We start from the raw sequence: 12510 nt of genomic DNA, 5'->3' as shown, positions 1-12510 counted from the left end.
TTGGTGAAGGAGCTCCTCCATGACCTCCAACTTCAGTCCATGAGACCAGCATTGTCCTCACCATCAGCCCAGTTTGTGCCACCACCCCTCCTCCTGGACCCAGGGACATCCTATGATTGCTCTCTGCAACCAGCTCTCAGTCCCAGGGCGCTCTTCAATGGGGCAGTCTGATCACGTCACTCACTCTGTCAAAGACCCTGCAGTGACTCGCGGGGGCTGAGAATTGGCTTCTTCTCCTGGCCCCTGCTACCATCTTCAGCCTTCCCTCTTATTAGCCCCTCCTTTGTTTTCTGCCTTGCAACTTTCCTGACTTTCATCTATCCCCTTGAACAGGCCGTAATGCCTCCTAGAACAGAGCCTTTGTGAATACAAAGTGTCTGAAACTCACCTTTTCCTATTTCAGTGGTTAACTTTGTTCTCCCGGAGCTCCCAGCTCAAGTGTTGTCCCTTCTCTAGGGAAGCCTTCTGGAACCTTCTCTGTTCCTTAGATGTACCTTAGTCTGGAATCGTGACCTTTTCCTTGTAAGAACATGGTTCTGTTTGTAGTGACACATTATGTTGTTTTTTGATTAATATCCATCTCCCCTACTGGACTGTATACTCCCAGAGGTACTATGTAGATCTGGCAGAAAGCAGGTGTTCAATAAACTTGAATTAATAGAAAGAAGGTGCTCTTGTTTGGTTATGAATTATTGCGTAGTGCACCTTTGAAAAGTCATACTTGTAGCCATGTGGGATAACTGTAGTGTTCCTTGTTAATAAGAAACAGGAACGAGTAAGGAATTTGGTGGGTCGTAAATGGATCTAGGGTAGAAACTGCCTTGGGAGGTCTCCAAATAATCATTCTCTTTCGAACTTTTGTTCTTACAGGAGTTGAAGATGGCCAGACTGTGAGGATGCCTGTAGGAAAAAAGGAAATTTTCATCACGTTCAGGGTAGGTGCTCTGTTTGCACAGCCTCTGTTGGGGACTTGCTCTCCTGGAGAGGGTGTGGCCAAGTCCTATCATGAGAGAGGTGGGAGCTTCAGAGAGCACATCCTGCTGTCTGCGTTTCTAGGGGATCAATGGCCACCTTGGTGGGGTTATTAAATATGTTACCTTCAAGCTTTTGTTTTAGGTGTGGAGAGAACAAAGCTTCCTCGAGTTGTTTACAAGTCAGAAACAGGATAATACAAAACACGTCCCCTTGTGTTTTTATTTGCGTGTCAAATTGTTAGTAGGGATAGTAAGTGCCAAAGGGACAGTTTTACTATTTACAAGGGCAAACCCAGTTTTCTGAGATAAGGGAACCCCTAAAGGAAATAACACCTTCCACTGTGAGTTACTAGATATATACCTTAGAAAAGCTCGAAGGTGCTACAGACGGATGCACAAGATGTGTGTGGCAGCCTCATTCATTGTAGTAAGACAAAACAACCTGTTGTCTTTGGAGAAGAGAATGGCCAGGTGAACTGCACTGTGGTCACAGAGGACCGCAGAACAGTCAGAAGGAAGAAACTGGACCACATGTGAAATGAGACTTCTCAGTTACAAAGAGAGGGAAAGAAAGATTGCAAGAAGATATAGGGAAGATCATCTATATAAAGTTTTGAACCACACGAGATGGTATTATATGTTATTTAGAGATATGTAAATATGTAGTAAAAGTAAAAAGATGCTTGTAGGAATGACACGTACTAAATTCAGTATAGTGGTTAACTCCAGAGGGGTGAGGAGGGGGCAAGGAGACTTCACTTGCATTTGTAACATCTTATTTGTAGTGTTATATTATCTATTTTGTGGTTTATATACATGGGAAATATTTCGTAATTTAAACCAAAAATAATCTAAAGGATGAATCTTCTAGACTGAGAAATCAAAGACAAAGACAGCAAACTGGAAGCCAATTGATGAGAAAAGTTTGATAGAGAATTCAGATTCTGTTCTCATCTAGTAAGAGAAGAAATTGAGAGAAGAAATCACAGGAAGGCAAAGAATGTCTGAGACATGACAACTGCTTATAAAATCAAAATGATTCTAATGCTGTCAGTCTGTCTTGAAGGTAGTGCGTGCCAAATGACCATTTGGAAAACTGTTTTTGCCTTTCTATATGAATTGGTCTGTATTCTTCTTTACTTTCTAGTAAAGTAAGGTCTGTTTTAATGTCCAAAAAGCCCATTTTACTTTATTTTCCTGAGCCCAAGGAAGTCTGGGAGCTTCTGCATTGCCGTATAGAAATGAATGTGACGTGGCACTCTTGGAGCCTGGCGTAGTGTTGCGCTTTGGCGAAAGTCTGTTCTTTCCCTCAGTGCTATGCTGCAGGCACAGACGGCAGAGCAAATGTCAGGCCCTGAGCTTGGGCTGCCAAGACTTGGGGCTGGTGTCCAGTCTCCAGAAGGACCTCTCTGTGCATGATGCCATCTCTCGTGCTTGGCCCTAGGTGCAGAAAAGCCCTGTGTTCCGGAGGGACGGCGCAGACATCCACTCCGACCTTTTTATTTCTATAGCTCAGGCTATCCTCGGGGGGACAGCCAGAGCTCAGGGCCTATACGAGACAATCAACGTGACGGTAAGAGGGCCAGAGTGGCGTTTCTGCCTCGCTCCTACTTCATTGCTTTTTTTCTTTTTTCTTTTTTCGAAATGGAAAATAGCTGACAAATGGCTAGAACCTTTGAACAACCAGCATGTGGGGGATTCAGGGAAGATGAGGTTTAGGGGAGGCAGGAGAAATGCCTGGCCATTCCTTGGAGGTGAGTCACAAACTGTGGGCCTTGAGTGTCATCACCAGGGACAGCAGTTCCTGGCTCACATCCCCTCTTGTACTGGGCCAGGGAGCAGCCTCAGCAACATACTCCTGTGTTGGCTTTACCTCTTCCTCCGTCTGGCTCTTTGTGTTCCCTCCCTTGGTTCACCTCCACAAACCACCTGCCCCCACAATCTGCATCACAGGGTCTGCCCTGAGCAGACCCAGCTTATTAGCCAGTTTGCACATGGTGGTTGGCGGGCTCTGTCTAGAAGCCCAAATGCAAGTTCTTTTCAAGGAGTAAGATTGTCTATTTTTCATTTGAGCAACTTGAGACCAAGGAAAACCACAGATGTCCTTTTCTTATAGATCCCCCCTGGGGTCCAAACAGACCAGAAGATTCGAATGAGTGGGAAAGGCATCCCTCGGATTAACAGTTACGGCTATGGAGATCACTACATTCATGTCAAGATAAGAGTTCCAAAGTAAGCACCCCCTTAGCCACAGCGAGGCCTGTTTATCTCTGCACTCCTTCGCCACTGAGCAGGGGCCAGCTGAGGGCTTTTTACCTGCCAGCATGACAGTGTGGTGGCTCAGCACCACCAGACTGCCTGGCTCCATTGTGCCTCTGCCACTGGAAGCACTGAGGCTTGGGCAGGTTACTTCTTTAAGTCAAGTGTGTCTTGCCCGAGTTCTCTATCTGCAAAGTAGACATAATGAAAAAGGTTGACCTGCTTGAGTTGGAGGATTAAATGAATCATACACAGGGAACACTTACCTATTGCTGCTCTTGTTGATATTATTATTGCTCTTGGGGCGCTCACAGTCTGGTTGGTGGGAGAGGCAGATCTATAACCAGGTCATGGCGCAGATGTCTGTGTCCTCTGGGAGAAAAGTCCAGGCAGAGTGCTGTGGGTATATAGAATAGGCATGCTGACTCTGCTTGAGAGAACGGAGTTTCCAGCTCTCCTTTTGATTAAATAATTGCCTATGTGTGCACACATAAACACACTGTGAAAACTCTCCACCCCCACCAGTAAATTATTTAGCATAGCCACAGTGACAGTTGTTTAAAACAGCTTAGGGTATTTTAGGAGATTTTCTTTATAGAAGCTAGGGTGTGGCTCTCAGGGTCAGAGTGTGCCCTCTGCCTGAGTTGGGGTTCCTGTATTTTCTGCTCTGTGTGGGGACTAGCCAACTCTTCACCTTTAAAGAGCTGCCCAGAGGAACGCTTAGAAACTGCTCATTCCACAGGAGACTGACAAGCCGGCAACACAGCTTGATCCTGAGCTACGCAGAGGATGAGACCGACGTGGAGGGGACAGTGAACGGCGTCACTAACACAAGCACTGGTAGGGTGGCACGGTGGCATGTGGGCATCTTCTCAGTCCCTCGGGGGATGAACAGTTTGGAAGCATGTCGGGGTTACCTCTTGAGCATCTTTGTGGAGCCTCCAGAGAGCACGGTAGAAAGAGGGGAGCTGAGGGCTTGGAATAGCTGCATACAGCTGTGCTCCAGAGTGCAGCTGCTCCTCCCTTCAGTCTTAGTTCCAGACCACTTCCTACCAGATAGCAGCCCTGTGTCTCAGAGAGCTGCTCTTCTGACTGTTATCCTTGGTTCTGCCACTTGCCCTGTGACCTTGGGCACATCTCCACATGAGAGCTCCTGTAACAGCTTAGGAGAATATGGATTGGAAGGCTTTATGCATTCCTAAACCACAGTGCTCCACCAAGATTGTAGAGTGTCTTGTAAACAACAGCTACCACAGCAATAAAAAAACACGGTCACATGACTCCAAATCTGCCTGCTCCCAGCAGGTTTAACTTTGAATTCTTCTGGCAATGAACAAATGCCTTATTTACTCTGAGCTCAAATATCATGCTCCATCGGCAGAATGTAGTTAAATATTAGTGATTTGATACCAAAATGCTTGTAGGCAGGAACTTTGCCGATGGGAACCGTGGCCACAGCCCTTTTCCCTTGGGGTTGAGGGTGCTCTGCTGTAGAGATGCTGGTTCTCTGCTGGTTTGGCTCCTCAGTCAGGACAGGCTGTGCTGAGGGTGTAATTGGTTTCAGCTGCATAACATGTTTCCTTCTTGTTACATCATTTTGTTTTTGTCTGGGTCCTGGATGCTCCTCTGGTGTTCTCAGAACTTGAGTGAAATTAGAGTAGCAAAAGGTCATTCAGAGCAGGTGATCAGAACAAGGGTTAGATCTCCCAGTGCGGTGGTCTTGGAGGCCCCGTCTCCTCCCCTCCCCTCCCCTCCCCGGTTGGGTTCCCAACAGCAACAGCCTTTGCATTGACTTTGCTGAACTCCTGTTGAGTCCAGGCTACCAAATCCTCTGAAAAAACAGCTCCACAAATCCTGTCTGTAGCCTGACCAAGCATGGATTGGACACATGTTTGAAATAATTTGGTACATGGACTTTCCTCTTATTTTCTTACATCCTTGAACTAAAAAGAAGTGGGAATAGTGGGAATTAATTATTCCCATGTAATTATTTTCAGTTATTCCATGTAACTCTAATCGTGCACTTCCAGCTCTCCTTCCTGAATCCTAAATGTTCCCATAGTCACGTAGCATGTGAGATTTGTTCTGCAGACAGCTTAGCCATCCTTCTCCCTTCTCCACTCCCTGGAAACTTCAGGTTTGCTTGTGCTGAGCCCTGCACAAGGATATGGGCCTTGTTCACGATATTAGAATGCTGAATATTAGTGATCACCAGTTGTTGTTTTAAACTCCTTTCTGATAGCTTAACTTGAGAGTTGAGCATATAGTCAGTTTATGATTGTCCTTAGAATCCTCATTATATTTGTAGTTCCTTGTCCTGATGGCTAATTCCCTCTTGCCTCATTTAGCCAGGATTTATTGGGAGCCTCCTGTGTACCTGAAACTTTGTCAGTTCTTTCTTTTAAGTTTTGTTGATATAATTATGCTGAGTATAACAACTTTAATATATGCATTGGATGAGTTTCTGAAAAGTTGTTTATAAAATGAAATGGATATACCAAATTATATATTTTTTCTAATCCCATTGTCATTTCAGAGTTGTATTCCAGTGGGAAATTTGGCTCCCAGACGTAATTTTTTAAATGGCATTTAAGAATCTTAGAATTGGCGCTGTCAGTCTGCTACCTGGTTGTGGTTAAGCCTCTCTTTACACTCTGAAGAAAGTTACTTTTACAGTCCACATATAATTCCCATTTCCTGATACCTTCACTAACAGTGGATCTTATTCATTTTCGTGCCTCAACCTTTTACTTCAAGCATTTAACAAAACATATTAACTAAAGTTATACTAGAAGCAGTTGCATTCAGTGATTAGTGGTTCTTGGGATAAAGTGTAGTTTTTTCTATAGCCTCTAAGTACATGTGAGTTAGAGAGTCCTTAGAGACTGAGGAGAGTGGTTGCAGATACAGATTGATTCCTGGGTATTTTTGCTTTCATTATGGAAAAGAGTACCTGGAAGGCATTTGGCATAGATAACAGTTATGTAGGAAACTGACCTAAAGTTTTTGGTGGGTTTAGTATCCTTTGTGTATTTTTGTTCCCTAATGCTGCTGAAAACCCTAATGGCTGACTCTAGCTTCTTTCCCAGTCTGTGCTTAAGCAAAAAGACATAGGAGATTGGGGCACTCTGAGGCTACTGTGTGACTTTTTGAGTTAGAGACACAGTGTGGCTCATTGTTTGTGTTTGTGGATCATCATTAATTCTTGTGACAACACACATATGAACATTTAGCTGTAACTGTGGAAACCCGTTCCCAAGCTCATCATTCAGGAATTCCACCTGCTGTTTCTCTTTGATGTGGCTGACAGTGTTGACCATAGAGCCCCTTTATGCAGGGCGGAGGCAAGAGGACGATGAGGGAAGAGACATGTTAGTAGAATGAGAGGCACTCTGCCGGCTCAGCCTGTGTGTGTAAATGGCTCAAGGAGTTAGGCTGTAAGTACAGACCTGTACCTCCACCTGTGGGGTGGGTCCAGTCCTCAGAAGTCAGATCCTAGAGTCCTGTTGGCTTCCATTCCTTCAAACAAATGTTCATTTATCATTTACTGTGTTTTAAGAAGCGATGCACGCAGAGAGAGGGTCTCTGCCTTCATCTCCCTACAGTGTAATGAAGGGAAACGGGGCAAGCTTTGAACACCCAAATAAGTGCTAGACCTTTTTTATAACACTAGGGGTTTGACCCAAAAAGGTGGCACAGGTTTACGTAGTTAGTGTTATCCGGTTACTCTTCCCTTGGCATCACTTTACAAATAGCCATCAAACCGCTCTGACTTGGAATCCCTGTCTGTAATAACTACTTTCTTCTTCGAGTCCCCAGCACCTTGCATAGCACCTGGCCCAAGGCTGGTTCATAGTAAATGTTAGCTGAGTTAATTTGAATTCATTTTCCTAACCATTGGCTGGGAAATCCTCTAAGGAAAAGAGAAACATAACCCCTTCTCAGGAAAGCCATATGTGGCCTCAGGTTGGACCTCTTCCTGTGGTTGTCTGAGCAGCCCCTCCGGCTGTGGTCTCTTGAAGGTACAGACTAGAAATCCCTGTTCAGCTGAGGAACTTCCACCATGAGCATTTCCTCTTTATTCTAAAGTGTAAAAATTATGGACTAGCTCTATTGAAAGCAGCTTTGGAAATACAGCGCTGGTGTTTGTATCTTGTAATGAGACCAGAAGGTGCTTGAGTGCCCAGGACATCCTGTAAAGATGCTCCTCCTACCACAGACAGGTTCTCAGAGAAGTCAGGACTTGGAGAGAGAAGAGCCGTGTATTTATAGACTGTGTCACCTAAGTGCAGAGGCTCACAGTTTATTTCTAACATTTGGTGCAGAATTTTAAATTCAGTGCTTATATATCCTTCGATGTCCTGACCAGTAAATATTCCTGAAGGAGCCCATACCCTCGTTAGCCAGATTTAAAAAAAAAAAAAGGTAAGACTATGTTTCTGGTATAAAGAGCGAGGAAAAGAGGTAAGACTATGTTTCTGGTATAAAGAGTGGGTGCGTGTCTGTGTTTTATTGTTTTACCTATTTTTTTGTTACGAATTATTAACTAAATAAGCAGGTGCTTGTTCTGGTTCTCCCAGACTGGCCGCCATAGCTCAAATACCGTCATGGCCATGGGGCACAACCACCTTCCATCTTTCCTCAGGGTGACTAGGATGGCAGAGTTGGGGGAGGGGCGTGGTGGCAGTCACTGAGTGTTTTTGTGCCCCGCTGGGACTGGTGGTAATTAAGAGCTTAGGTTCTGAGGTGAAAAGAGTCATGTCCCAGCCCTGCCGTTATTAACAGCAAAGACTTAGACAAATTACTTCATCTCTCTCAGCCTCAGTTACCTCATCTGTAAATGTGTAATAATAGTAGCACCTGCTTCATAGGATTCTACATGATTAAATGGGATTATGTAGGTAAAGCATTCAGCACAGTACGTGTCGCATGTTAAAATCTCCATTATCAGTAACGCCTAGTGTGACATATGTGAACTCACTCAGATGAGCGCACACACACACACAATTTGCTGTCCCCTTACCAAGGGCATAACGAAATTCAATACTCTTGCTGTCTCTTGTTCTAGGAGGCCTAGGAGTGATGGGAAATTTCTGGTTTATGGATCTCTTTGTGTTAGAAGGGTATTTTTTGTTACTTACATCTTTATGTAAGAAAGGGGATGTGAAGGACTGAGGAAGGGCACATCTGGCAGTGGGCACCTCTCAGAGGGACCTGCTGCATTGATTATGCAGCACCGGGGTCCTCATCTGGGGAGTCGTTGGAATTGGGTGTCACCTGGTTGGCTTGGCTTTGGCGATTGCTCAGACCTCTGTTAGCATGACCTTTTTCAGGGCCACCACTGTCTCTGACGACATTTCTGAGCTCTGAGGGCATACCAGTCCACAGGACTTCCCAGGGGTCTGAGCCCAGGATGACCTCACCCCATCCCTGCAGGGGGTCTGTTCCCCTCAGCCTCTCATTGAGGAAGATGTTTTAGATTGAGATCTGGGACCGTGACCATTTTTTCTCTGCTATTGACTCTGCTCGGCATATATCTCCTAGCACATTAAAAATGTGCCCTACAATAAAAATGTAGAGCCCAGGTCTTTAGTCTTAACTCATAACAAAAGTTTGCCTTCCTTGTATAGTGTTTGGCCGATCTTTAAAGTGATGCATTTGTGTAAGCAGACTTGGTCTTGGCAGTCTCATGCTGGGCCTTAAAGAAATGGAGCAGCCTCCCTTTATCTGGAGCATCTAGGGTTAGATGCCCCCAAATGGGGATAATTTGCCCAGTGACATACAGGATCCTCTGCTGCTGTTACTACGGATAAGAAGTACACATGTCCTAATATTCCAAGAGGCAGTGAGTCCCTCCCTGAGTGTCCCAGAGACGTTCACATATACAGAGTGTGGAAGCTGGTCTGTTGGTCTTGACATGTGTTCTTCACCTTCTTAGAGCTGGTGGCATGGTGGTTAAGAGCCTTGGCTTTGGGGTCCGACTACTTGGATTTGAACTTAGTTCTCCCTCCCAGTTACTCTGTGACCTTGGGCAAACCACATAACCTCTCCATGTCTGTTTTTTGTTTTTTTCACCTGTGAAATTTACCTGTAAGGTTATCCTAAGGATTGAATGAGCTAATGTGGAGCTTTGTGGCCTGGGCTATATTTTTGTTACAGTTGTTAAGATGGTGACAGTTGATGGTTGTCAGGCTCTGTTTCTTATTTCCCTCTTGTGGGCCAGTGACTTGGGGAGCAGTTGATGTACACTAAGGTGCTGAGTGGCCTGTTTGCTTCAGTCATCTGAAAAGGCGAGGTAGCCCTGGCCAACCTGGGAGTGGTCTCCTCTCCTCTCAGGGTGGCATTTGGTGGCTCCTTGAGTGATGAGCCCCTTGGGTGGTCAGGCTGGGGTAGGCGGGGCCTGGGATGGGATGCATGGAGGTGTGCGCCCTTGACCCCAGTTCTTTCTGCTGTTTGTGCCCAGGTGGCAGCACCATGGATAGCTCCGCAGGAGGCAAGGCTAGGCCTGAGGCTGGGGAGGACAAGGAGGGATTCCTTTCCAAACTTAAGAAAATGTTTACCTCCTGATACCCAGCCGAGGTAGGAGACCCCTTGAGGTTTTTCCCCTTTGTTTCCCTTTGTGAACTAATCCCTGTTTTCCCTCACTTTAACCAATCTCATGCCCCTCACCCCCCTGGAGTTGGAAGAAGTGCCAGTCTCAGGTGTGGTATATCTGGCTCCCCATAGAGCCAGGCCTCTCTCGGTCCATGGAGACACCCACATTAGGTGATGTGGTAGAGTCAGCGGCAGTACAGGGCGGAACCAGACTGCAGTGAGAGGCTGCAGTGAGAGGCTGCACTGGGGGCTGCCTCCCCACCTTCCCTCCACCAGCTCCCAGGGGCGCTGCTTCCTACAGTGGTGGGAACCAGGTTGCCCACGGTCACAGAGGGTGAGTCATAGCAGAGCCAGGCTTAGAACTCAGACCACTCCAATTCCTTGCCTATTTCATAGTGCTTATTCTGCCTGGGGACGTAGGGCTGTGTAACCTCGGGGGGTTGCCAAGAGATGGGTTTGCTCACTGCGGGGTCTCAGGACCCACATTTTACTTGTGCGGGTCCCTGGTGGCTGCATAATAGAAGCTAACCCCCAGGGGTATGTTGCTCTTGTGATTCCAATGAACTATAACCGCTTATGTCTTGGCTCAGGAAAACGGTCCACTGGAAACTAGGCCGGGAACAGCAGCCCCTCCTTTGGCTAGGGCACCTCGGAGACAGGAGGATTCCAGGACAGCAGCACTGAGCCTGGCCTGCAGAGGCCCTCTGGACTGCCTTGGCAACAGCACATCATGGGATAACACACCTTTCCGCTGAATGGACAGCCCCTGGGCAGAAAGGCATGGCCTGCCTAAGGGCTGGTAGAAGTTTCCTGTCCATGGGTAGGTAACTCGGCCTCTTCTCACTCAGACAGTAAGACAGCTGGATACTTCTTGCAGAGCCAAAACTCTAATTTGGAATCCAATGTGGTGGAAATCTTAGTAAATAATTAAAGGCCATGCTTACAGCTTAAAAATGAAGCCTTAAGCAGCACCAAGTTGTGAAGTGATTAATTTTACCCTCATCAAACCTCCAGGAGGTTCTGGAATGAGTCTTTCCTGACAGGTCGTCTTTTCCAGGAACTTGGGGCCTGCAAGCTCCACCAGCATTATGCACCCCTCAGCAGGATGTCCCTGCTCTTCTTGGAGTTTGTTTTAATTCCCAAAGGTACCAAGTAGCTGGAATATGGGGGCCTTGGGGCTGGGGAGGCACACACAAAGAGGAACCCTGGAAATGCCGCCCCTGACATGGGTCATGATCTTTGTTGGGATGGATGGTCCTCCCTCCCACCCCACCCAAGGTGGGCTCTTATCCCTGGCTATTGATTTCTGTTGTCCTGAGCCACAGGCGACTGGGGCTCCCACCCTTCTGCTGGACCACAGCTGCCTCTGGCCACAGCCTGGGGCAGACTAATGGCCTCCTTATCTGGGAGCCCTGCCCCTGCTGCCTGCCAGGCCTGGTTCTCACCACTTATACTGTTGACACCTGTTTTCAGAATATGTTTGAATTATTCAGTGCTAAGAATCATCATCTTTTCCTGTATAAATGTTCAGAAAAGGAAAGCACAGTCTAAACAATTGAAGGCTCTCTACCATCTAGCCAGAGCAAAACAGTTTCTCCAGCCTCAGCTTGTAGGATGTACGGGGTCCATGTGTTTCCATACCCTGCTGCTGTGGTAAGACAGGCTGATGGAGAACATTTCTGAGTAGTTTCCTTTTTGTTTTCCTTCATAATTTACTAAAATAAAGCATCTATTAGTGTCTGATCTAAGAATGTAAAATGATTCTGTATCAATGTAAATAAGATTATCTACTGCAAAAAGATATTTAAAACCTATGTTGTGGTCACTTCTTTGAAAGACTTCAAGCATCTTTCTACAGGTGGCTTAGCAGGGCCTTATGGTGTTCCTCTGCAGATCGGGCCACCCTGTGTCACTGCTGGCCTTCCCGGGGCTGGTTGGAAAGGTGGCTGGCCTTGTCCTTGGAGTCACACCCACCCAAGATCACACACTCACTGATGGATGGGTGGTGCTCTGACAGGCACTGATGCTTTCCAGCCCAGATCTCAGAGCAAGAAGCTTGCCATGAGATGATGTGCTGATTTCAGTGAATGTTCTAGAAGTTGGTCTGTAGCTTCTTCTTGGAAGCATGTGCCGTGAGATGTGCAATGCAGCCTCCTTATGTCTCATGCAGATCACTGTCTCCCTCGACTAGATTTTTTTTCCCCCCTCCATTACTTTCAGAGGAATATTAACATTTTTTTGTGTTAAAATTTTTGCTCATTGTAATTTCACTAGTCTGGCCTCCTGGAAGAGACTGTCTCACAAAAGCCCTGATGCTGGCATGGGTGGCCTGGGCCCCGAGCACATCGTCCGGGTTCTGAGCCAAGCAGCTTGAAGTGTAAGCGCGCTCGCTGGGTTAGGTGAAGAGGCTAGGAAAGACCCGATGGGCAAAAAAAGGGGCTCAGCAGTGACCTGCCAGTTTCAGATACTTCTTCCTTTAGCAGACTTTTATTGAGTGTCTGCTATGGACTCTCAGTGTGGATGTAGCACGATCCTAGACCCGGGAATAGCAGCAGAGAGGTAGGCAGGAGTCTCTCGTGACAGCTGAGTTTTCTTCCTGGAAAAGTCAGCTGAGTCCTACTCATGTCCTATCTTTTGAAAATAGAAGTCTAGAGGAAATCTTTGAAAGAGAAATGTGGGTTTT

At 46.4% G+C, this 12510-nt stretch overlaps 1 protein-coding gene across 2 annotated transcripts in view; it reads left to right on the top strand.

Moving 5' to 3' along the window:
- The window catches only part of DNAJA3 (DnaJ heat shock protein family (Hsp40) member A3), a 25738-nt gene extending 14097 nt beyond the window's left edge, over window positions 1-11641 (top strand). The window contains exons 7-12 of one of the 2 annotated variants that reach the window (XM_006913867.3): window positions 871-935; window positions 2419-2547; window positions 3091-3206; window positions 3976-4073; window positions 9697-9812; window positions 10418-11641. In XM_006913867.3, the coding sequence (XP_006913929.1) occupies window positions 871-935; window positions 2419-2547; window positions 3091-3206; window positions 3976-4073; window positions 9697-9800 (512 nt within the window). In that variant the 3' untranslated portion in view covers window positions 9801-9812; window positions 10418-11641. The remainder of the gene's footprint in view (window positions 1-870; window positions 936-2418; window positions 2548-3090; window positions 3207-3975; window positions 4074-9696; window positions 9813-10417) is intronic. The other variant, XM_006913868.3, reaches the window with a different exon arrangement.
- Window positions 11642-12510: the final 869 nt, after the last annotated feature.

The sequence above is a fragment of the Pteropus alecto genome, unplaced genomic scaffold (assembly GCF_000325575.1).
Source record: "Pteropus alecto unplaced genomic scaffold, ASM32557v1 scaffold44, whole genome shotgun sequence".
Taxonomy (NCBI): Eukaryota; Metazoa; Chordata; class Mammalia; order Chiroptera; family Pteropodidae; genus Pteropus; species Pteropus alecto.
Note: the sequence above shows the minus strand (reverse complement) of the source record. Positions and strands in the feature narration are given on the sequence as shown.